A 25,947-nucleotide genomic window follows, 5' to 3' on the forward strand; every position below is an offset into this window, starting at 1 on the left:
GAAAAATATTTGGGGATTCCTACTATATACAAAAGGTTTTGCTTCCAAGGCTGCATCACCAATTTTTCCTTAGGTGTTTTTTTAACAAAGGTAAAAGAGGGGGGGAGGGGGAAGAATGAAAAGCTTAGTAGGACCCCTTTTCCTCAAGATGTAACAATACTTTTCTCTCAGAATTGTGTAGGTGGATATGAAAACTGGGCCGCTGCCCAGGAGTGGAAAGACCGAACGGGCTGGCTGAATGGGATTTGCTCTACAGATTTTGCTGCAATAGGGAGTTTTGTTGGCTTCATAACAGCAGTGGTAGCAGCAGAGTAAAAGAGCGTGAGTGAGAGAGAGAGACCTGAAAGAGACTCAGTGTTGAAAAGTGCCTGCTGCAAAGAGCAGCAGCAGCAAGAAAAAACACCCCTGTGTTGGAACTGTGCCAGCGCTGAATCCCAGTAGTATGACAAGGCACCCTCACACAGGAGATCAGCAAGGAATGAAACAGTTTAAAGAGTGACTCCACCCCAGTACTCTACCTCCAGTCAGAAGGATCATTCAGACTAATTTAATGCGACTCCTCCCTCTTTTTGACTGTTGATGGCAATTCTAGCAGAAAGCAGGGCTTCTGTCTGTTTTAAACCTCAGTCTGAAGAAAAACAATTTTGGGACGGCAGGATAAAATGCCTCCTCCCTCCTGGAAACTCAAGACTAAGAAAAGTTCCTTTCACAGTTTCCCCCCCCTCCCCCTGTCCTACTTCTATCCTCTGCATGTAACGGCTTTTCAAGACAAGACGTAAGCTATGAGCCAATAGCAGCTTTTCAAAATAACACATAAGCTAAAATACATGGCACATAATTGGTGGGTGGCTTCCGATTTTCTCTTTCATACAAAAGTCGTAAACCATGCTGAGCTCATATTCAGAAGTGTGTCACACTTTTAGCAGCATCAGCAGCATCTGCCTGGAGAGAAAAATCCTAGTGAAAATACATTTAACTACTATTACCCATATTTTCCATCGTTGGCTTGGCAGCTCGACCACTCACTGGGGCAGGATATCGCCAACATCTTATCCCACTGCTGAAAGAATTGCACTGGCTGCATGGGCTAAATTTCAGGGGCTGGTTTTGGCATACAAAGTCCTATACAGCATGGGACCAGAATATCAGAAGGGTCATCTCACATCTTATATACCCAGTCGATCACTGATCTGTGCAGGTAAGGGCCTGCTGCGGATACCATCTCATCAGAAAGTCCATTCTGCACAGCATAGGAAGCGGACCTTTAGTGTCATGGCACCTACCTTTTGGAATTCCCTCTCCTTAAATAAATAAAGCTGGTATAGCACAGTGGGGAGGAGAGCCTGGCTGGGACTCCAGAGTCTGTGAGTTCAAATCCCCGCTCGTGTCTCCTGGGTGTAAAGGGCCAGCTAAAGATCACCCCCATAGTGAGTGGCTCAGGGGTTATGTGCCCTGCCACCTGTGCAGCCGTGGGCAAGCTGCATAGTCCCAAGGAGCCCAGTTGCCCCCCCCCAGCCGGCAGTTGCAGACAAGGAAGAGGCTGGCTTGTGCAGCTGTGGCAAGCTGAGCAGGCCCTAGCCAGCTGGGGAGGACTAACCTCAGAGGGAGGCAATGGTAAACCCCCTCTGAATACCGCTTACCATGAAAACCCTATTCAGAGTGTAGTCTTAAGTGGGGATCGACTTGAAGCCAGTCCATTTCCATTTTCAAATATTAGACAGGTGGCATCTTTGTTATCTTTTTGCCACCTACTGAAGATCTTCCTCTTTCAACAAGCCTTTTAAGTAGAGACCTTTATTTCAGTCCACATCTGTCTAGGAATTGTTTTTAAGAGGTTTAGTTAACAATATGTTTTTAGCATTTTATCATTTGTCGTTTGCTGCCCTAGGCTCTCCTTTTGGGAGGAATGACTGGATAGAGATTTAATGATAAATATATCAGAGATCCTGCACAACAGGGTTGTATTCATCTCCATGCTTCTGAAAACTTGGGGCCAGCCCTAGGATAAATAGCCACCTGGATGAGGAATGCCTTCGCCTCCCTGCCCACTCATAGCCAGCTCCCCCAGTCAGCTTTGCAGGGCTATCTAGAGTGTTCATGTGGGTTGGTGCAGGTGTAATATTGGGGGCCCTGCTGCTGCCCCCTACAAGAACTTATGCATATGTCTACAAACTTGGAGGCCACATGCAAGAATTATTACATGCACAGAGTACATGCGAGAATTCTCGCCTGCAGTTTGTCTTTGGAAATTGAAAAAGAAATATATTTTAAAGCTAATTGAAGGAAGGCCATTTTTGTACCTATTACCCAAACAACCCATAGAACCTTGGCAAAAAGGTTACAGACACTTGTTTTTTTGCCACCCTGACTCAATGCAGACAATACATTAGAAAAACACAGCCACTGAGCTCAGCTTGATGCCCTTCTCAGCTCAGTGCCCTGAGCAGCCACCCAGTTTACCCACCCCATGGCCGGCCCTGACTATGTTGTAGACTAGATAATCCTACAGTGGTGATTATGTAGGAGATTTTTCTAGCACAGAATATATATACTCATTCTATTCCTGGTAAAATTGTTCCAGAGCTCAAATATGGATGCTTCTTTCCTTGTCACAGGGCAAAAAGGGTGATTGCTATGGTATGAAGAGGCTGGGGAGATCATGGAAATCTGTCTGCACAGCAGAACAGGAGAGGAGCAGAAAGTTCATTTCCTTTAGGGAGACATTTTTAAAGATGGTGGGAAAGAGCCTCTCTCAGTGTGCAGCAACTGTGGGGAGGAAAAAAAGACACATGTCATGCTGGGGATTATGAAGAGACTGAAATAATACTGCCGTCATCATCATGCCTTCATACAAATATATAGTGCAACTGCATTTGGAATACTGTACAGCTCTGATTGCTCAATCTCTAAAGGGATATTGTAGGGTTCTTAAAAGTGCAGAAAATGGCAACCAAAATGATCAGGGTGTGGGGGAGGCATCTTCTCTATGATGAAAAGGTTAAGACGTTTGTGGCTATTAAAAAAGAGAAAGTAAGGAGAAAAGTGATCAGAGTGTATAAAATTATACATGGTGTGGAGAAATTAGGAAGTGAGAAGTTTTTCTCTCTCCCTTGCGAGAGCCAGTGTGGAGTAGTGGTTAGAGTGTTAGACTACGACCTGGGAGACCAGGGTTCGAATCCCCACACAGCCATGAAGCTCACTGGGTGACCTTGGGCCAGTCACTGTCTCTCAGCCTCAGAGGATGGCAATGGTAAACCACCTCTGAATACTGCTTGCCATGAAAACCCTATTCATAGGGTCACCATAAGTCAGAATCAACTTGAAGGCAGTCCATGCAATACTAGAATTCTGCCTCATCCAAGACAGTCACTGTGAGCCCCTCCTGGGGGGAGGGGCACATTGTAGGCACCTTGATTCATGGGTTCCATGGGGATTAGGCTCAAATGCGAGTCCCAAATATCACTACAATCAACAGGAATGCAGTACATTTGACTTTATTGAGGCTTTAGCCCTCACTACAGACTCTCACTCCCTTCTCCCAGGAACCACGACCCTAAATCAACACAGAGCCACCATCACAAATATTTTTCCAGTCCTTCTGCCTGTACTTGCACTTTACTGGGAGCCTTTTCTGGGACAGCCACTGTAGAAGCCCAGAGTTCTGCCTGTTTCCCATTTCCTTGGTGGGGTGGGGGCAAGGCTCTGCTTCCCTTCTGAGTCCTGTGGCTTCCCACAGTAGTCCCTTTCTCAGGGCTATGGGGCTTGGGAAGGGACAGGCCCAGAGGTTCTTCTCCTTTGCAGGATACTCTAGGGTTACCCCCAGTGAGTCAGGCCTGCAGTATCCTTGCCCTAGGGGTTTGGGTAGTCAGGGCAGCTTCTTCTCCAAGTCTCTTGTACCTCCCAGTTGGCAGAGGAAGCCTCTCCAGGAGATCCTAAGGATAGCAGCTCCTCTACAAAATTCTCTTCTCCCCCCCCCAAATTGCTAGCTCTGGGCTATTTATGTCCAGCAGCTCAAGGGGACCTTCATCAACCCCAGGCATTAGCAGCTGCTCCCTGTCCCCCATCTCCTAGCTTGGCTTATGGAAAGGCTGCCCTGACCCCTACAGAAGTGGATTGGGGCCTTCTTGAACCTGGGTCTCTTCAGTCCTAGTCCAATAGTCTAAAAATTATACTACTCTTCATTATGGTGGTGTAGTGGTGTATTTCCTGTAGTGTTAATTGCACATACCTGTAATGTTAATTCTTTAATTTCTGACGGACTGATTTCTTTGCTTCTGTATTAGTCACTTGGGCTACAATCCTACATGCACTTACCTGGGAGTCAGTCCCATTGAATTCTATTGAATTCCTTCTGAGTAGACATGTTAAAGATTGAAATCCCCCCAGGGTGATGTTTTCCAGGGGTGTTACTATGTTTTTAATTAACTTGGGACATAGATTGAAGGCACAAATCTGCATAAAATTTACACATCCTAATTTATATGTATAGATGCCTCTTGGCAAATTAAGATGGTGGCTGGCATCTCACCAGCACTGAACCTTGTAGCGTGCCCAGCTGTCCTGAAAGCAAAGTAATAAATAAATATTTTTCAATTTTTTAAGTTTTTTAAAAAGAGGCAGTTGATCTGGAGTCTGGCACAAAAGAACCTGAATTTAGGCACAAAGGATGACAGTGTCCATGATTGTTATCTAACATGTTTTGAAGTCTTGTGGAAGTTGCTATGCCACAGCCTTTCAGTATCTTCCCACCACCACCACCTAGGTCTCCTAAAGCCAATATGCACATTACCCAAATGCAATTAATAGTGGCATTATCTTTCACTAGTGATGTCATATGTTGGCCTTCCCTCCTCTTTGGTTGCTGTCATCCACTGGTGATGTCCAGAAAGTGCAGCATGGGCTCTGTCTGGTTCTAAGACTCTAGCTCAGTATCTACCCTACTTCAAAACAAAGCTGCTTTTATAGCAAACATATTGCATTGGGTATGTGAATTGTGTGCTGTATTTCATTCACTTCACTTTGGTAGAAGAGACATATTTTCCAGATCTTAGATATCCTTCTGGTGTGGTCTTACAGAGTAGCTCTTGATTATACCTTCTGAATGCATTGAGATTACATATGTATGGAAACTGATTTTCCAAGTACCAAGCTTTCCTGGCCTTAACAAACACATAATTCTCAGTGACATTAATGGGACCATAATAGACCACACAATGCACATTTTTCCATAAAGAGACAGTCATACATGTGGAGATTCTATTGCTTCTCTGTGACAGTTTAGAATTGAGCTGAAAAGTTGAGGTCTTACAAGTAATGGAAGTGGTCCAGTTTACAAAGTTATCTAGCACCATGCCCCTTCATCCATAAAGATTTTTACTTAGATGACCCAGTGATTTCAACTGGATGTCTTTCAAGAGATAATAATACATATGTGTTGTACTGGTCAACCAAGTGCTGTACAAAATATTCAAAAAAGGATAGACCCTGCTTCCAGGCTTATGATCCAAACGGGTGAATTTTGTTATGCTGTATATTTTGGTACAGATACTGTACATACAGAATTTACACTTGCTTCTCTTGGATCAGTTACTAAGCATGAACACATATTTTAAAAAATATTTTAGCAATTCTGTATCTCGCCTTTCCATCAAGAGGCCCAAGACAGCTAACAAATGTAAATATGTGAAAAATGTAATGTATGTGAATCACTTTTCTCAAAAGGGCAGCTGAGAAGCAATAGTATTGTCATAGAGGAAAGAGTCCATTTATGCACATGTCAAAACTGATACACCGATTTTGTATTTGGATATCAGAAAATGCCCATATTAGAACTTTCGCGGCTCAGGGAAAATGTTCTGGATCTCAAAAACATCCACCTCAAATGCCTGTCTCCTGGTGTTCCCTTGGTGTCTCATTCTTTTCTACTGTACCTATATAGATATCAAACATTCTCAGTCAAACCATCACTTCATTTAGATCAGTATTGTCTACTTGACTAGCAGAGGTCCAGGTGGGTAGTTTGCTAGTTGGTTGCAGCAAAAACAACAAAGAGGTGTGTGGCACCTTCAAGATTTAATACATTTGTGAGTCTTTAAGATGCCACAAGACTCTTTACTATTTATGAGCTTCTCCAGGTGACCTATTTATTGAGTATTCATCCTGATTTGCTTGCACAAGGCTTACAAGGAGATTAGATTATACCTGGTCTTTAATGAGGATTCCTTCTGATTCATTTGTGGAGACATTCTGTGACAATGAGCATTCATCCTGATTTGCTTGTGGAGTGTTTGTATTTGTTAGTTATTCGTTCATCTCACACTTTTCAATGCATTTCCCTGTAACTTTCCTAACTGCAAAAAGTCTGGTTTTTTTTCAAAGTGATTTTTTTTTTGTGCTACGGCAACAGAGTGTGCAAAACTAATGTTCCAATATGTCGCTGAATCCCTCCTGCAGAATTCTGGAGGAGTGGTGGCTCTCAAGGATGTCCGTCCTTTCCCAGAACTGACATCCAATATACTTTTCTGCAGGAGATGCCAGCAATAGAACCTGTGACCTAACACATGGCAAAACATGTGCTCTACCACCCTTCATGTGCTCTTCATCCCCTTCTGTATGAAGAACCATGGTTGGCCCAAGACATTTTGCTTCTTGAGGCAGAGCAGGAAATGGTGCTCCAGCAGTCAAGCTGCGCAGCACACAAGGCCAGCCAAATTATTTTGGCTCCTGAGGCAGAAAATCCCACAAGCACTTCTCCCCCTCTCTGACAGCACAAATGCAACAACAATAAATTGCATCACTAACCATTTGCTCCCCTTTCTCAGCATCCAAAACCAGCTGTCTGAGGTGGCCGCAGGATGCAACCAAAGCAATTGTGATGGAATGTAGGGGAAGCGGCAGAGTCTATAGTAGGGTTCAAGCTCATTAGTACTTTATAAGTCAAAGTCAGCACTTTTCAGTTTCCATATACATAGGAATGGGGCTTTGTATTAGATGTTGGAGTGAAGTATTTTAACATTTATTTCTAGAATTTTACAACCCTGTGATTTTAGGAGAGTTGACATCTGCCACCCAGTTGTGTATAGAATTTATATTTCTTTTATCCCTTTTACTTCTGTTAAGCTCCCACACCCCAGGTTTAAGATTAAAGCTGCAGTCCTATACACACTTAACAGGAAGTTAGTCCCATGGAACTCAGTGGTATGCAGTTCCAAGTAGACATGTATAGGATCACACTGCACAGGTATTTTCATCCCCCTCAAATCAGCAAATATAAAATCTACATTAATTAGAATGTCCATTCAAATTTTTCTTCCGCCTTTCTTGCTGAATTGATGCACAGCACAAAAAAGCACAAAAAAAGTGCGCTTCAGTGTAATGTGTGAATCTGGTCTGCGAGTCTTAAGATACAATAGCATTGACAACTCAAAAGTTTTACAGTTGGAGTGACTGGGTGGAAGTTCTGCAGTCCAAGTGGAGGGAATCTCAGTTTTCACCAAAATCATAGGAAATTGAGAGATTTCATACTTATTGCAGAAAACTCACTGTCAGTCCACGGATTACAGGTTTGGAACACCTGGTCTGTGTTACCCTTTTACCAATCCCACTTTGCCAACCCTTTCCAAGCCTCCTTTCATACCTTGACCTATAGCTGCTTTTCCTATGGACAGTTCTTCACATTTTATCATTCAAGAAGGTGCTAAATGACATATAAAGCTTATATCTCCTCCAGAGCCCCTTTTACCAAACTTCCTACCCTAAGCCAGCCTTCATTACCTGTCTTACAAGTCTGCTGAGTATTGTTTTTTAAAAAAGTTGCAGACATTGTCCTTTGACCCTAGTCTGCTGCCTTTTCCCCACCTCCACAGTCTGCTAAGAGTTGGAGAAGGCGAACGAAGACACTTTTGTCACCCCATATATAACACAAGGGTATAGGATAGGTAGCCAGATGTTCTGTATTTCCCAAGGAAGGTGTTAGGGGGGAGGGCTGTGGCTCAGTAATAGAGTACTCAATTTGCATGCAAAAGGTCCAAGGTTCAATCCCTGGCATCTCCCCAGGTATGGCTGGGAAACTCTGGAAAGTAACTGCCAATGAGTGGAGATAATACTGAGCTAGAGTTGGATGGACCAATGGTCTGACTCAGTATAAGGCAGCTTACTATGTTTTATAGAGGGAGCCTTTTGTATGCAATGTAATCCAACCTTCCTGCTCAGTGTAGGAAATGCAGAACCAACATATGACTGCCCAACCTCTGCTTGATGACCTCCAGTGAAAAGGAACTTTCCATCTCTTTAAGTTTTTGGTTCCATTGTCAAACTGCTCATACCATCAAGAGATTTCTCCTAATGCTGTACCAAAATCTATCCTCCTGTAAATCAAGCCCATTGGATCTTGTCTGAGAACAAGTCTTTCCTGTCTTAGCTCTGCAAAAAGGAGAAAAGGCAGCCTGCAAAGAGAGAGAGAACACCACCATTGCATTAACACTATGCGGCTCCCCTGAACGCCATAGGCTAGATGCTGCACCAAGAGCATCTGGGAATACTGCCCCATAGACCAAAGCCCCACAACAGCTCAATCAAACAGATGGACATCCACAACTGTGCCAACAGATCCCTATGATGCTATATCTAAGGCTATGCGACCTCCTCCTTTTTCATATAAGCAGCAAGCCTTTAACAGATTATTATGCTCATGAAATAAACAGCATTCTCAGCTGTACCAAACCGAGAGAGAGAGAGAGAGAGAGAGAGAGAGAGAGAGAGAGATAAACTGTGCAAAAAAAAAAGGCGTGCGCGGGGGTGGGAAAGACTGCGTGAGGGAGGAACTGAAGGTGGTGGGGAAAAGCAGTGGGCGAAGGAAACTCTGCGCTTTAACTAGAATCAATGTGGTAGAGGATTCCTCCCCAGCATTTTCGAGGAAGTCTGAGGCAATTAGTTCAGTCAGTAGACAGCCTGCAGCCAGCCAGTCTGGGTTGTTCCCAATGACTAGCAAAGGACTCAAAAAGGAGAGTGGTTACAATCATTTCCTATGATCTTTGCAGTTCGGGCTTCTCTTGAGAGAATTGTTTTGTCGCGCGTCTCCCCCTCCCGCTTTGGAGGGTGTGTGCTTTGGGGTGGGCGATTTGTTTTTTGGAGGGAGGGAAAAGAAGAGAGGTTACGTACTTCCCTCCTCTTTTCGAAAGGAGTTTTGCGTGCTGCGTGCGTGTTTCTGCTTTTGGTCGTGCGCCCGTTCGGTGAAACCGGAGAGCGATGGGCTTTGAACTGGACCGGTTCAACGGGGAGGTGGATCCCGACCTCAAATGCAATCTGTGCAACAAAGTCCTGGAGGACCCTCTCACCACCCCTTGCGGCCATGTGTTCTGCGCCGGCTGCGTCCTGCCGTGGGTCGTGCAGCAAGGCAGCTGCCCGGTGAAGTGCCAGCGGATCTCCACCAAGGAGCTGAACCACGTCCTGCCCTTAAAGAGCCTCATCCTCAAGCTGGACATCAAGTGCGGCAACCGGGCGCGGGGCTGCGAGAAGGTGGTCAAGCTGCAGCACTTGGCCGAGCACGCCGACATGTGCGACTACTCACCGGCCCGCTGCCGCCACAAGGGCTGCGCCGAGGTGCTCAACTTGCGCGACGTGGACGCGCATATGCGCGAGGCCTGCGAGGCCCGGCCGGTGGGCGTCTGCGAGCGGGGCTGTGGCTTGGTCCTCACCCACCGCGAGCACCAGGCCGGCTCCCACTGCTGCCTGCAGGCGCTCAAGGCGCACAACGCCGCCCTCCAAGCCAAGCTCGCCGGCCTGGAGAAGGAGCTCAAGAAGGAGGCGCTGCGGGCCGGCAAGCGGGAAAAGTCGCTCCTCGCGCAGCTCTCCGCCGTCCAGCTCGAGCTCCAGATGACAGCGCTGCGCTACCAGAAGAAGTTCACCGAGTACAGCGCCCGCCTCGACTCCCTCAGCCGCAGCCTGGCCGCCTCTTCGCTTAGCAAGGTGAACCGCGCGGGATGAGACCATCCTCTCGCAGGGCCTTCCCCCTTCCTCCTTGCCCTTTCCCTTTCCCTTCATTTCTCCCAAGTTCCTTCCCTAAGTCTCTTGTCCTCCATCCTCTCTTGATGGGGACGGGACGCAACAGAGAACCTGGTGGTATCTTAAAGGCTGCAACGATTTATCTGGGGCGCCTGCTTCCATGGACTAACACCCTCTCAGGCATCTAAGGAAATGGCCTGGGCACGCATCCCTGTGAGTCAGCCCCATTGAACACAGTGGGGCTTACTTCTGTGTAAACATGTATATGGTTCCTCCATAAATCGATTAGTCTTCAAGGTGCCACAGTACCGTTGCTGTTGTTGTTAGCTACTCCTTTGGGTTTTGTCTCTATGGGATGCCACGGTTTTCCTGGAAGGCTTGGTCAGAGGACTCAACATTTGCTCAGTGATACGTTTGATCTTCCTTCCTACCTTCCTTTCCTGTCTCTTTTAAGTAATTCTATAAACACAGTGTTACAGGATGTATTTGGCCCCCTTCTTGCACCTCCCATGTTTGAGCCCAGCAGGACAACTTCAGGACCCCTACTGGACTTATGTGTCACCCTTTCACATTCAGGCGAAGCGAGAGGTTTGGCACAGAGAAGAAGCTCCCCGTCCAAGCGCCAGACTTTTAGCATCCTGTGGTGAAAGTTGTGTGAGTGCGTCTGTGTGTGCAGAGTGGGGGGACAGGCAGACAAAACAAGGCAAAAGTTAGAATGAAGAGAGGATTTTGTTGTTCATTTTCTTTCCTTATTAATGAGGTTTTGGAGTCTACTAAGTGGTCAAATTCCTCCCCCCCCCCCCGCTTTCTTTGAAACCTATTTTCTGCTCTTCACTCCATCTCTGCCTGCCTGGCTCCCTTTGCTTACAGACATGTCTGTCAGCTGCAGCTTCAGCCAGCTGGAAGGCTCAGCATGAAGGGCAAATATTTACAGCTAAGCTGCTCACCACTAACTTGGGAGAAATAGGACCTGCCTTGGAAAGGAGGACTACAGAGAGAGAAGGGGGAGAGTATAATCAAAACATAAGAAACTTGTACCAAGTTCCCATGCTCATGACACTGTACATTTAAAAGCAAACTGAAATTCTTCTCCTAACCCATGGCAAGTTGCCTCTTGGGCAGTGTTTCAGGTGGCACTTTGCAGGTTTTATTTACTGCTGTGTTTGTGTGTACACTTCAGTATTTCCTCTCAAACATGGATGAATATGGGTTTTTCCTCCCTAGAAAACTTTTTCATACAGCTCAACTCTCTCTTCTCGCTCCCGGATGTATTTGATGGATTTAGTGTTTGAATCTTGTTTGCATGTTTTGCTCAGGGAGAGAGAGGAAAAATGTATTAATGTACATAGGAAGTTGTAAAGTGTGAGGCACATAAAACTGATCTGTTAACAGGAAGCAAAAATCCAGATCAAAACTTCTCCTGCCCCCCTGCTCTGAAAAAGGAACTTTTATAAACCACAAATGGGATTTTCTGGACTCAAGGTGATAATTGAATTGCCAGGAATCAACTATTACTAAGCAGGCTAAAGACTTTCCCTGTCCTGGGAGCTTTTTAAATGTGACTTTCAACAACATATTATTTCTAGAGAGGGCTTAGCAAGAGAATGAAGTCACTAGTCAGCTTACACAATAAGCACAGAATGTGAAATATTTAACACCTGCTCCATCTTCATAGAATCATAGAGCTGGAAAGCACAGTGACAGTGTATAGTCTTTCCCTGTGTACTTGCAGGATAGACTCTAGCAATATCCAGGCTTGTGGTTGGCCCATTTTTTTCTTTAAAAAGTCTGTCGAGTCTAGAGAATGAGATTTTGCACCTTTCGTGAGCATCCCGTACCACTGGATATTAGTTTTTTCAGTTAAGAAGCATTTGCTGATGCCCAGCCTAAATTTCTTCTGTTGCCCTCAGACGTTGTGGAATTAGCTATCTGCATCAACAGAAGCTCAATGCAGTCATTCTAAAATCAGTAGCAATTGTTGAAGGAGCAGGGAGCAGGGTTGTGCTGGCTTGCCCCATCCACACCTTCCACACATTGATTGCTCATTGAGTACAAGCACACAAGTTGTATGTACATATCTGTGGAATTTCTGTCTATAGTTATGTTCATTCTGCTCTTTGTACACTTTGTTGGGACTTTAGTCAGTGATGCTGATACGTAAAACCACTTCTACTTGAGTTGGCCTTTGCTACATGTTGTTGCATCACTGACTTCATCAGATCAGATCACATCTTGAAATGACTCTCTGGTGCGTGGTGCCAGTGCCAAAGCGTTGCTAGTTCCTTGTAGCAGTGTTGAGGTCTGCAGTCAGTCCCACCACTGATGCATGAATATCCATAGCTTATTCATGCTCCAGTGACTATTCTGCTCTTGCTTAGGCTTATGTCCCTTCCCTTTCCCCTTGGGCAGCATTCTGTGGCCCAGGAGATACAGATACCATTTCAAATGTGTGCCAGCAAAACTCTACTTTGTTTGCTTGGAATATGATTGCATTTACTTATATTGATAAGTTGATACATATTGGGGTGCTGATTTCTCTTGCCTTGAGTTCCTTGTAGGATGTCCTAAAGTGAGACCAGCATCTGAATACCCGTGAGAGTGTATGAAATGCATACAGCTTCCTTAGTTTTGCTATGCACTGAGTACTTGAAATGTTTGAAGCTTGATTCTGGAATTCACAGTTGCTAGGGAAGCAAGTTATGTGCATCTCACAGTATGTTTTTGTGAGTGTCCAGACATGGAGTGATTTCATCACTAGAATATGTAATGTCTGAATCAATTTTTGGTCTTTGTAACTGTGCTCTGACATTATTAGATTATTCAACTGGGTGTTTTAGTTGCAATTAAAAAAAAAACCTTAGATAGTGTCTACACTATACAGTGTGTACAGCAATGTTTTCATCAGATTTATGGACACAGCTGGTTAACATGACTGTTTGTTTTCAGCCTGTCCACAAAAAGGCTGTTGTGCAGTTTTCAGAAAAAGGCAGCGTGTAATCTGCAGAAAACCCAAAGGTGTCATGTCACCACAAAACTGTGGTATAGTGCTCAATTAGTTACATGTCTTTCACAGCCTTTTGGGCAACTTTCCAAGATTAACAATTTCAGCCAAAAGTGCATTTAGAAAATATACATCTTTGTGCACTGGAGAATTGTGAAGGAAAGCCAGCTTGGGGATTGTCCTGCTGCATGGCTCACTTCACTGGTGTGTGTGGGGAAGGAATGGCTCGCTTCCAGTATTTTGATCTCTGGATTATTTAATCAGACAGCGATGTCAACATAATTATGTGTGGGAATGGCAAAGAATATAAGCAACTGGCAGGCATGCACACTGGGCTCAGGGATTTTTTAGATTCCAAAATATTCTGGTTAGTTATAATGCCTAATATAAAATAGTGCCATTCAGGAGTCTACGACGATGTTCTTATAACATCAATATCCAACTTGGAACACCAACATTTGGGGACAATTTTGTAAGCAGCCGTAGTCAAATACCTATAGCCCTGATCCTACAGGTATTTGTAGATTCCGCTTACAGCTACTGTGGTTTCTTGCCCAAGACAAGTGAGGGGCAAGACCATTCTACTGCTGTTACCAAATATTTAGCTCAAGGTTTAGTGAAAGAGTGAACTCTTGCCTTGTCATAAATTGTGCTCCTTCTTGCTTTTAGTAATTCCATCAACTTGTACCATTCTGTCACTTAATATCTAGCAGAAAGGGCTATTGGTAATATTGCACACTGCTGTCCTGACATGACATACTGAGTTGACTGACAATTCTAGTGTCATGCTACAAAGTAAGCTGATGTACTGTACTGCGGTCATTGTGCCCTATCCCAGGCCACAGCAAGTACTGTGACTCATAGGGCTGAGCCAGAGTGGTCATTTTAGTTTTTTGTTTATGTTACCAATTTCTAGTACCAGTTTCATATGCCTCATTTTTTTCTCCCTTCCCAAAAAGCTATAACCTAGTGATTTCTCCAAAATAGGTCGCTCAGTGGATAAGAGACCTTGATGGATTGAATTTCCAGGGAGTCATGAATGGTTGGTAGAATCAGTGATACAAGGAACTTGGAGGAGGGAGTATCAGGTGGGCTTGACATGTGATTGACAAGTGAACTTTAAGGAACATCAAAATGTAGAGGATTCTTTGATTCAGGATCTCCTGCTTAGTATAGCTTTCAGCCATACTATAAAGGGAACATCTGATAGCTGAGTGGTTCCAAACTATGCTAAGGCTGTAATTCAATGAAATGGAAGTGATCTTCACTGAACTCAGCAGAGCTTACATCAATGCAGTTATGCATAGGATTTCACTATATAATCCTCTTTGCCTGTAGTTCATTTCTTCATGGATTTCCTGGTGATCCTACCCACTGAACTGGATGTGGAACTTTCTCACTTTTTGTGTATATGAATAGTGTTCTCCCCCTCCCTCACCCCACCATTGTTGTAGCAGCCACTGGTGGCAACTGGTGAGGTACCCAGAAGTCTTCTGTGGCCCACTGGTAAAACTGAACCTATTTGGGAATCAATGTGCTAACCTATTGTAATGGGATTGGCTGAGAAATGAGTAAAGTTACATTTTTACTCAAGAAATGAGAACACTCCCAGTGTTTGTAATGAAACGTAGGAGGTAGTTTACTAGCTTCAAAATACTCAGCTGGTATCTGAAGGAATTTCCAGAATTATACTTAAGAGCTTGACTGAGTGTGGGAAAACACCATGCCAGAATGATCAGATTTGCTGCAGAATCGGATGATCTGAGCTGGGTGGGGTTAGCCATGACATGTTGCAATAAAATGCTTTTTTTAAAAAACCCTATTAGGGTGACTGGCAGACAAGAGTAAAGGGGGGCAGTCTTCAAGGAGCAGTTCTTTAAAAATAACATTAATGCCTAGATTTAAATTTCTAGGAGTACAGAAGGGCTGTTGGAGCAACAAGTTGTTAGTCCCTTGTGTCTTAATGCTTTAGAAGCACATCTGCTAAAATTATCATCCACTCCCCTGCCCCCGCTATTACTCTGCCAAAATGCAAACAGTGGAATGGGTGTATATGGATTTAATGCATAGTAGATATATATTAAAATACTAAGCAAGTTTTAAAAAAACTTTTAAGAAAACATTCCAAATTAGTGGAAACATTTTTCTCAAGCTTTAATTACATCCTGAGAGCAATCTAGTAATTGTTTCTTGATTGACCTAATTGTATTCCCTCACCCTTCCATAAACAAGTGTAAGAGAGAAGACAAGGTTTTGTGACAATGACATTCTTATGTTTCCAATTCTGAACTTATTAGACCTTAAAAGTGGTCTCGCAGGACTGGATGTTTTTGCCTTGAAATTATCTGATGTCTGGGCTTGGGGATTTCCAGGAAAAACAGTTTCTCACCTTTTATTCCATTCCTCTCTTTTTCAAAGAGGTGAGCATGCACAAAGCCAGTTAAGAAAAGCAGAAAATAAAAGAACTTAGCATTTCTTGAGACTGAATTTTGATTCACAATGCTATATATATCTGCTCAGAAGTAAGTCTCATTGAGTTCAGTTGGGCTTACTCCAGGATTTCAGTTTCAATGTTTCAATCTGTATCCGGATGGTTTCCAAAGGGCTCTGGGGAGTTTTCCGGCTGATAGGGCTGGCGCTCCTGTAGAAACCCTGGTTGAACTGTGGAATACAGAAATGACCCGGGCGGTTGACATGATTGCTCCTGAGCGCCCTCTCCTGTGTAGAGATCGTACAGCTCCATGGTATACCCCAGAGTTGAGAGCGATGAAACAATATAGGAGACGGCTTGAGTGCAGATGGAGGCGAACTCCTAGTGGATGCAATTATACACTGGTAAGTGCCTATGGTAAGCTGCATTTAGGGGCAGTGAGGGCAGCAAAAAAAACAATCTGAACTGGCAGTGACTGACCAGGAGAGAGACCTCGGGGTTGTAGTGGACAGCACGATGAAAATGTTGACCCAGTGTGTGGCAGCTGTGAAAGAGGCAAATTCCATGCTAGGGATAATTAGGAAAGGTATTGAAAATAAAACAGCCAATATCATAATGCCGTTGTATAAATCTATGGTGCGGCCGCATTTGGAATACTGTGTACAGTTCTGGTCGCCTCATCTCAAAAAGGATCTTATAGAGTTGGAAAAGGTCCAGAAGAGGGCAACCAGAATGATCAAGGGGATGGAGCGACTCCCTTACGAGGAAAGGTTGCAGCATTTGGGGCTTTTTAGTTTAGAGAAAAGGAGGGTCAGAGGAGACATGATAGAAGTGTATAAAATTATGCACGGCATTGAGAAAGTGGATAGAGAAAAGTTCTTCTCCCTCTCATAATACTAGAACTCGTGGACCTTCAAAGAAGCTGAATGTTGGAAGATTCAGGACAGACAAAAGGAAGTACTTCTTTACTCAGCGCATAGTCAAACTATGGAATTTGCTCCCACAAGATGCAGTAATGGCCACCAGCTTGGATGGCTTTAAAAGAAGATTAGACAAATTCATGGAGGACAGGGCTATCAATGGCTACTAGCCATGATGGCTGTGCTCTGCCACCCTAGTCAGAGGCAGCATGCTTCTGAAAACCAGTTGCCGGAAGCCTCAGGAGGGGAGAGTGTTCTTGCACTTGGGTCCTGCTTGCGGGCTTTCCCCAGGCACCTGGTTGGCCACTGTGAGAACAGGATGCTGGACTAGATGGGCCACTGGCCTGATCCAGCAGGCTCTTCTTATGTTCTTAATATTTTGCTGCCACTATCAAATCATCAATCTGCTGCCCAGCGGAGCTCTTCAGAATTGTCCGGGGGCTATTACACTCTGGCCCCAGGGACATGGTAGAACCATCTGAGGCCCGCTGTAATGAATTTGCTAGGCACTTCCAGGATAAAATCTTTCGCATCCGCCAGGACTTAGACTCCAGTGTTATAGCGGATGATTCAAGCGAGGTATCCAGAGCACAGCCTTGTCCCGATTGGATGAGTTTCAGTTGGTGCAGCTTGAGGACGTTGACAAGGTGCTTGGACAGGTTTGTGCAACCACTTCTGTGCTGGATCCTTGCCCTTCTTGGCTAATAAAAGCTAGCAGAGATGGAACAGCCGGCTGGGCCAGGGAGGTGATTAATGCCTCTCTGCGAGAGAGGGTGGTCCCTGGCTACCTGAAAAAGGCAGTAGTGAGACCACTCCTGAAGAGACCCTCCCTGGACCCAGAAACTCTTAATAACTATAGGCCGGTAGCAATTGTTCCATTCCTGGGCAAGGTCCTGGAATGAGTGGTTGCAGACCAGCTCCAGGCACTCTTGGATGAGACCGATTATTTGGATCCATTTCAGTCGGGTTTCAGGCCTGGTTTTGGCATGGAAACAGCCTTGGTCGCCCTGTATGATGACCTTTGTCGGGAGAGAGAGACAGGGGGAGTGTGACTCTGTTGATTCTCCTTGATCTCTCAGCGGCTTTCGATACCATCGACCATGGTATCCTTCTGGGGAGACTAGCTGAGTTGAGAGTGGGAGGTACTGCATTGCGGTGGTTCCACTCCTACCTGGCAGGTCGCCTCCAGAAGGTGGTGCTTGGGGAACATTACTCGGCACCCTGGACTCTCCAGTATGGGGTTCTGCATGGGTCAGTTCTGTCCCCCATGGTGTTCAACATCTACATGAAACCATTGGGTGCGGTCATCCGGAGCTTTGGAGTGTGTTGCCATCAGTATGCTGATGACATGCAGCTCTATTTCTCCTTTTCATCTTCTTCAGGTGAGGCTGTCAATGTGCTGAACCGGTGCCTGGCTGCGACAATGGACTGGATAAGGGCTAATAAACTGAGGCTCAATCCAGACAAGACTGAGATGCTGCTAGTGGGTGGTTCTTCTGACCAGATGGTGGATGTCCAACCTGTTCTAGATGGGGTTGCACTCCCCTGAAGGAGCAGGTTCGTAGCTTGGGGGTTCTCCTAGAATCATCTCTGTCACTTGAGGCTCAGGTAGCCTCGGTGGCACGGAGTGCCTTCTACCAACTTCGGTTGGTGGCCCAACTACGTCCCTATCTGGACAGGGATAACCTGGCTTCAGTTGTCCATGCTCTGGTAACCTCCAAGTTAGATTACTGCAATGTGCTCTACATGGGGCTGCCTTTGAAGACTGTTCAGAAACTGCAGCTTGTGCAAAATGCAGCAGCCAGATTGTTAACAGGGACCAGATGGTCCAAACATATAAAACCGATTCTGGCCCGCTTGCATTGGCTGCCTGTATGTTTCCGAGCTTGATTCAAGGTGCTGGTTTTGACCTATAAAGCTTTACATGGCTTGAATTGTGGAATGATCTTCCTGACGAGGCACGCCTGGCGCCAACATTACTATCCTTTCGGCGCCAGGTTAAAACTTTCCTCTTCTCCCAGGCATTTTAGTATTTTAGTATTTAGTATTTTAATATGTGTTTTTGTCTGTCTTAAAATGTTTACAATTTTGAAATTTGGATGTAGTTTTAAAATTGTTTAAATATGTGTTTTAATTGTAGATGGAAGTTTTAGTTTGTACACCGCCCAGAGAGCTTTGGCTATGGGGCGGTATAGAAATTTAATAAAATAAATAAATAAAATAAATAAATTGGGACCACAATATCTGATGGAACACCTCTCCTGATACGAACCCACCCATACACTACGTTCAAGATCAAAGGCCCTCCTCCGGGTGCCTACTCCAAGGGAAGCTCAGAGGGTGGCAACAAGGGATAGGACCTTCTCAGTGGTGGCCCCCAAATTATGGAATGATGTTCCTGATGAGGTGTACCTGGCACCAACACGGTCATCTTTTTGGCGCCAGGTCAAGACTTTCCTCTTCTCCCAGGCATTTTAGCATGTGTTTTTAAATTGTTTTTATATTGTTTTGAATTTTAAAATTGTGTTTTAAATTGTTTTTAAAATATGTTTTTAAATTGTTTATTTGTTTTAATGTTTTTGATTGCTGTAAACTGCCCAGAGAGCTTCGGCTATGGGGCGGTATACAAGTGCAACAAATAAATAAAATAAATGTTATACATGAGATATAAATTAATGTACTTCCTTTATGGGAAAAGGAATCTGATTGAAATAGGTGGGACTTACTTGTAAGTAAATATGATTAGGATTTGGTCATAAGAATATGTTGCGCCTTGTTTTACTTCTAAACAACATTATTGTCCAAAGTATGAACTGGTATATAATTTTACAAGTTGTCTCTAGAATTCTATATTTTATACCAGCTGATTTTGGCTCTGGGCCTTTTTCTTTCATAGTAGTGACAGGAAAATATATAATGGCTTGACCAATTCAGCAGAATGTTTCTCAGAATTAATATAATTTGACTGACAGCTTCACATTGACATACAAAAGGGGGGGCAAGGTTTAACATCTGCATTACGTTATTAGATAACAATGTAATTTATGCCATTAATTGATTATGAAAACCAGACATGTAAAATAACTTCCTCAAATTCTTCTGTGTTGATAACATTTTCACCTTTGTGAGGCAATATTAGAATAGAAAATGTATAGGTTGTGAAAGTTCAAAGTCAACGAGGCAGTTACTTAGGTGTGTGATTGTCAGTAGCAAATGCTAAAGATACCAGCACATCATCATCCATATATAATAAAGGGGTTGGGAGCAGGAGGGACAGCCTACCAAGAACTGAGCATACACAGCGGTGAACAGGTACCATAAAATACTGAGTATCCGCTGGAAAATAACAATAGAAAGCTGGAGGGGGGGAGTGAATTGCCTTGCTTGATCACTTAAACAGCTTATAGTATCCTGGAGGAAGGCATGGCTGGCTGCCTAGAACCTTGAACAGGAGCACTTCTGATAGGGGGTTAGGATGTATTTGCATATAACAAAGACCTAAGTGAAATATAGTACTGATCTCAAAGGCACTTGATTTCAGATATAATATACATTCTCTTTTCAATATACAACAATGTATTTTGCTTTAATTTTTTTTATTATTTTCATTATGTGCCATTTCAAGGTGAAAAGTACACCCAGCCAATCATGTTTTTACTATTGTGGCTAAGTCATAAGCAGGAGGCTTACTCTTATAGTGACTTGAGGGATATATGACTTCTTCCAGACATCCAAACAGTTGAAACTTACAAGCCATGCATGGCTTGATCCAAAGCCAATTGTGGTAGACATAAGTATTCTCCATGCTTTCAGTAATCTTTTTGATCAGGCTGTTATTTCTTAACACACAATAAGACTAATAGTTGTTGGTGTTTTGTTTTGTTTTCGAATACCCCATCCTGCTTTGTGGTAACTTGCTTGGTGGGGTGGATGGTGGGTGGGCAGGGACAGAGGCATAAAGATAGGTATGGTGGTAGATGTGTTGAAGATGCTGCCAGAAACAGAAAAGAAAGATTGTTTGCTACTCAGTGAAATGCTCAGGGGGGCCTTTAACAGTCTAAGGGAGCCTTCCTCAACCTGCTACCCTTCCGATGTTTTGGGATACAACTCTCATCATTCCTGATGATTTTGGCCAGGCTAATGGGAGTTGTAGTCCAACAATATCTGGAGGACTGCAGGTACTCCACCCCAGATTCAAAGCAAAGCTGGAAGAAAACTTTTTATCTTTATGCAAAACCAGAGGGGATCCTCAAGGTTACTGAGCTGTACCAGTTCATATTATGTTCTCCAGATATATAGGGCTTGATTTCATTTGTTTTGCATGGTTCTACTTGGTTAGCGCCATTTCATGTGTGTCAGTGAACTTTCTTTGGCACAGAAGTGGATGGAGTAGCTGATCAGTTGTTGTACTCTTTGGCATTATTGGTGTGAGATTAAAAAGTATTAGAAAATCCTCCAACTCTCACAGGAAATAAAATGCTGCCACTTAATGAATCGGATCAATGGCTCATCTAGCCCAGTAATGCCAACCCTGAGTGGAGTGCGTCTTGAACTCTGCTCTCTAGGGTCTCAAGTAGAAGTTGTTCACAGCCCTGCTACCTGATACCCTATTAAGTGGAGATGCAAGAGCTCAGACTTGAATCCTCACACATGCAAAGCATGCATTCTCCTTCTGAGCTATGGCCTCTCCCTTGAGAGTTGAGAAAGGGTGTTATGCCAGCAAATGGCATTCCTATATTTGGGAACAAACTCTGCAGCAGATTGAAACGGCTTGGTTTGGAAACTCTCATGGTCTTCCTGACAAACTTTCTTCACTTGTAAAAACATGGCAAAATGGACAATCCAGGCCTTTTTTTTTTTAAGGGTTTATGTGGATCAGGCTACTATGACTAAACTTGTGGATACTGTGGTGGAGTATCAAACTCAACACTCATTTTAAAGGTCTTGTAGGCCCCTTCCAACTCTACTATTCTATGATTCTATGTAAAAAGGGTTATGAAAATCAGTCTTCAATCTGGAGATTCTCTCCTCTGAATACCTTCTCTAATTTTGTTTGCTGTTCATTGCTGAGCCTTACTATCATCCTTGATGCCTCCTGTATCTCTTGCTTTCTATTGCCTTTTTACAAAACTTTCCCTCCCACATCCATACAGATTTATTGCAAATGTAATAGCAATAAGTAAAATGCACACTGTCAGGATGCTGATGCAGAAGGAGCAAGAGAGAGAGGACTGGAAGAAGATCTTGCATTGTGAATATCTATGGTGGAGGGGCCAGCTGTATTCACTCCATTACAGCTGAAGGTGCCCCTCCAGCCATGTTCATCTCAGTGAGGCGAGCTGTGGTAACCAGTACCACCAGCAGAGATTTCTTTGTCACCAGTGCCCCAGTATATTCCTTTATATTTCCCTTACAAGAAAGATCGGAGATGAAGACAGCTGCTTTTGCTAACAGCATGTACACAATCATCAGTTCCCATTACTAATTCTGTGATTTTGTCTATCTCAGAGCAGTACGAAGTTCAGGATGTTAAGAACTAGTGGTGGCTTCACCTTAATATGAACTGATTTTTTTTAAAAAAATCTGATTTTGAACCTTCAAGAAACTATGGTAACAAATAATTTTCCATGAAATCTGTGAACATGCAGCTATGGTACTCAAGAGTACTTACTGGTAGAATGAGCCCTCATCAAACATTAGCTGTTAAAGTCATTTTAATTATGTAAAACCTATCCTGAACGTGCCAGTCTTCAAAGGGTTAAATTGACTTTCCCTGTTCTTTATAGGGTGAAGAGACTAAAGCACTGACACTTGTTCTTCATCGTGATTCTGGGTCTCTTGGATTTAATATTATTGGTGGTCGGCCATGTATGGTATGTTAATCATTAATGCATATGTGTCTTTCTTATTAGCATTGATACAAGCTATATTTTCAGGGGATTTGGACAATATGCTAAGCCAAACCATGATTTAGCTCACAGCAGCGCAGCAGGAGGAGGACCGGAGGAGTGGAACAGCCTCAATCCTTCCTCTGGGATTCCATGTGTTCACGCTAAGCTATAGTTTCTTTAGCATTATGTGCAAACCAGGCCTGTGTATAGGATGATGTTTTGTTTGAGACCCCATGATTTCATTTCAGGTTTTGCTTGCCCTGCATTTGGGCTTCCTGTAACTTAAAACAAACTATTCATATTTATTGGTTGTTGTCATGCTATCTGAACAAAATCAGCAGACCTCTAAGGCTGCCTTGTAATATATTAAAGGTTTGTTTATTTTACTTTTAAAGAATTTGGCACGCTTGTTGGCTAATGCACTTTAATTAAACCATTTCCTTGTATTTAGCAGCATTTTAATGACACTTCTCTGTAGTCTCATTGATGCTGCTAAAAGTCCCTAAAGATGTTTATCCAATTAACAAAAGTAGATTGATAGATTTATCTCATTCACTGGTATATAATTACAGATGGGATTGGGCTGGGAATTGCCACATACAGTGTAATTCTGTCATAATTCTATGTATGTTTACTCAGAAGTACGTTCCATTTTGGCCAAGAGTTTATTCCCAGGTACTCGTGAACAGGATTGCAACCTCGACCACAAATATATCCTCTTGCCATATACTTAATCACTGAATTATTACATATTAGGCTGTCCATTTTACAGCCCAATGGAAATACAGACAATTCAGAATCTTTAGTGAATTGAATAGACGATAATGAACAAAATTTATGTAAAGCTCTGTTGCCAGACCCAGATTTTTTTGGGGTGGGGGGACATTATGAATAACAACTCTCAACTCTATATTTTAAAAATAAGATTAAAATGTGCAAATGATGTACTTCTAGAACAGCTTGCTTGTAAAGTAACAGGGTTGAACCATTTTTTAAAATTGTTAAATTTATAACCCATCTTTGCTCCAAGGAGCTCAAGGTGGCATCCAAATATAGTTCTCCCCATCCCAATTTTATCTTCACAACTCTGTAAGGTAGATTAGGCTGAGAGACAGTGACTGGTCCAAGGTCTCCCAGTGAGCTTCATGGCCGGGTGGGGATTTGAACCATGGTCTCCCAGGTCCCGGTCCAACACTCTAACCACTACACACTGGCTCTCTGTATGTTGCCTATTTTGCTTTCTGCCTTTAGTAGTGATTTCAGAGGTGCTGAAGCCCATCTGAACCCCCTCTTATTCCTATAATTTCATGATTGCTCTCAACTGTTTGCACCCATTGTTTACCCCCTTTTCCCTACTGATTATTGTAATTTTACCAATTTTTTTCAATTTCTCCATAAGTATTAACGAGTCAGAGATCTTGTGCTGGATATGATGATGTTAAGACTCCTGTGTAGCCAGTTAGATCTGACTATATCTGACATTGCTAAGGCAAATGAAGCCCATTTAGAGTGAAGCCAGTGTTCAGGTATACTGGACACATTGACAGTTCTAGCCAATTGGAAATTATGCTAACAATGAAACATTTTTTCAATCATTTTACAGAAAGGGGAATCCTTTTTTATGCTGAACAAGATTTTCATAGAATGCCTTCCCTTTAGCTCATCACTGTACAGCAGTTCCCCAAAGCTACCTTGCAGGGTTCAGCTTACCTCTGAACCTACCTTATACCAAGTCAGACAATTGGTCCCTTAGCTCAGTATTGTCTTTACTGACTGGCAGTGCCTCTTCAGTGTTCCAGGCAGGAACTTTTCCAAGCCCTACCTAGAACATTTGGCAGGCAAGGCAGATGCTCTACATGTAGATCTGTGAGGTCTTGAGTGATGCATCTGTATTGTAATCTTTAGATCCAATAATAGAAAGGAGCTGTGGTGGTATCAATGCCAGTGTCTAAATGTTGTTCCTTATTAGGCAGCCCTCTAAGCGTTACCTCTGTTGTGTGTCCTCCATCTTTTCCTATTGCTCTTATACACTAGTTTGGACTGAGGTGCCCTATGGGTCATGGTACTACTGCAAAAGGGGAAGGACCATAATTCAGTGGAACAGCACATACTTTGTGTGCAGAGGTTCCCCAGGTTCACTCTTTGGCATCTGGAGGTAGGGCTGGGGTAGACTCCTGTCTGAAATCCTGGAGAGCTGCTGTTAGTCAGTGTAGGCTAGTCTAGTGCTGGGGAACCTGTGACCATCCAGAAGTAGCTAAGCTAAAACTCCCGTGAATCCTGACTATTGGCCATGCTGGTTGGAACTGATGGGAGTTGAAGGCCCAGTGATATCTAGAAGGTCATAGGTTCCTCAGCACCTGCGTAGATAGGACTGAGCTAGATGAACAAATGGGCTGATTTGGTATAAGGCAGCATGCTACATTCCTATGTAGAAGATATGTGAATGATGGCTGTCTGCTGTTGGAAACGTAGCAATGGTTTCCTCAGAAGACTCTTTCTGGGAACTCTGCAAGCTACAGCTAGAGAAAGGAGCTGCTCTGTTGTTCTGTAGATCTATCTTGGATGGGCCCCATAGCTGGAAAAGAGAGCATGAAAAGGGGGCAAGAGGAAGGAGAGAGCAGTCCTGCTAAAATTCTTAATATCTGCTTGCCACAGGGTGTGAGGAGATAGTCCTGGAAAGTATGGTAAGTTGTAAATCAAGTTCAAAAACTGAGAAATATTGCTGTACACTTCTCTTAGCTTCTATTACTAACAGAAACAGCCATCAGTGAGATTGAGAGGCAAAGGAGGAAGTACCTGGTCCAATCCTCAACTTAATTAAGCATTGCTGGCCTAGATCTCCTCTTTTACTCTTGTAATGTGTACTAGCAGCCCTTAGGGGAGTTTCTGCTTTACATGTTTCTAGTTTGTCCCTTCTGGGTTCCTGTAGAGATCTGCAGGCTCAGCCTATAAAATAGTAGTTGAGGCTTTAGACTTTTGTACATAATGCCTCCTTACGTTACTGGAAAGACTCTATTTGAGATACTGCATATGGTGATGAAAAACCCACAAGATTATTCAAAGAATGGCGAAGTGTGTTATATGGCTGCTGCTTGTTCAGATGAAGAAGTAGTAGACAACAGTACCAGTACATTTGAGAAGGCTGTACATATGCCAGTTTTATTTAATTGTCCTGCCCAGCTATCAGACCAAACTAACATGCAGTCCAATGCTGTGTTAACATTAGTGATCAGATAGATGCCTCTGGGAAGTTCCTCCTTTAAAAAAAAATATCAGTGAACATCTTGAAAACCAAACAAAAATACTGAAAGTGGAAATTCTAAATACTTCAGAGACAAGTGCCCCCTTTGTAGATTAACTGCTTGAAAGGTTTGAAGAAGCAGTGTGGCTGTGGCACTAGGCCATGTCAGTAAACCATGCATTGAGTATGAATGACTGCAGAGGGCAATCCTACCTGTGTAGCCCACTACATATGTAGGCTTCCCCAGCAGCTGATCCCTGACAGTTTCAGTTCTCACAGAGGTCTGTGCACATAGAGGTCTGAACACATAGGATTTCCTGCTGCAGTTGGACTGGAGGGGAAGCCACTCAACATGGGGTGGGACTAGCAGTTTGGCCCTGCTTTCCCTTAATCATGTAGAGACCTCTTCATACAGTTAATGTGAGAAGGGGATGCCTGAGATCTAGAACCACTGCAGACAT

The 25,947-nt window shown here is 43.6% G+C and overlaps 1 protein-coding gene across 2 annotated transcripts in view; it reads left to right on the forward strand.

Annotated features, from left to right (window-relative positions):
• Positions 1-8,824: 8,824 nt before the first annotated feature.
• Positions 8,825-25,947, forward strand: part of PDZRN3 (PDZ domain containing ring finger 3) — a 284,005-nt gene continuing 266,882 nt past the window's right edge. Inside the window, exons 1-2 of one of the 2 annotated variants that reach the window (XM_061618593.1) lie at positions 8,826-9,966; positions 22,141-22,227. In XM_061618593.1, the coding sequence (XP_061474577.1) occupies positions 9,247-9,966; positions 22,141-22,227 (807 nt within the window). In that variant the 5' untranslated portion in view covers positions 8,826-9,246. Of the gene's footprint in view, positions 9,967-22,140; positions 22,228-25,947 lie in introns of both variants that reach the window. The other variant, XM_061618594.1, reaches the window with a different exon arrangement.

Source organism: Rhineura floridana, chromosome 3 (assembly GCF_030035675.1).
Source record: "Rhineura floridana isolate rRhiFlo1 chromosome 3, rRhiFlo1.hap2, whole genome shotgun sequence".
NCBI classification, from domain to species: Eukaryota; Metazoa; Chordata; class Lepidosauria; order Squamata; family Rhineuridae; genus Rhineura; species Rhineura floridana.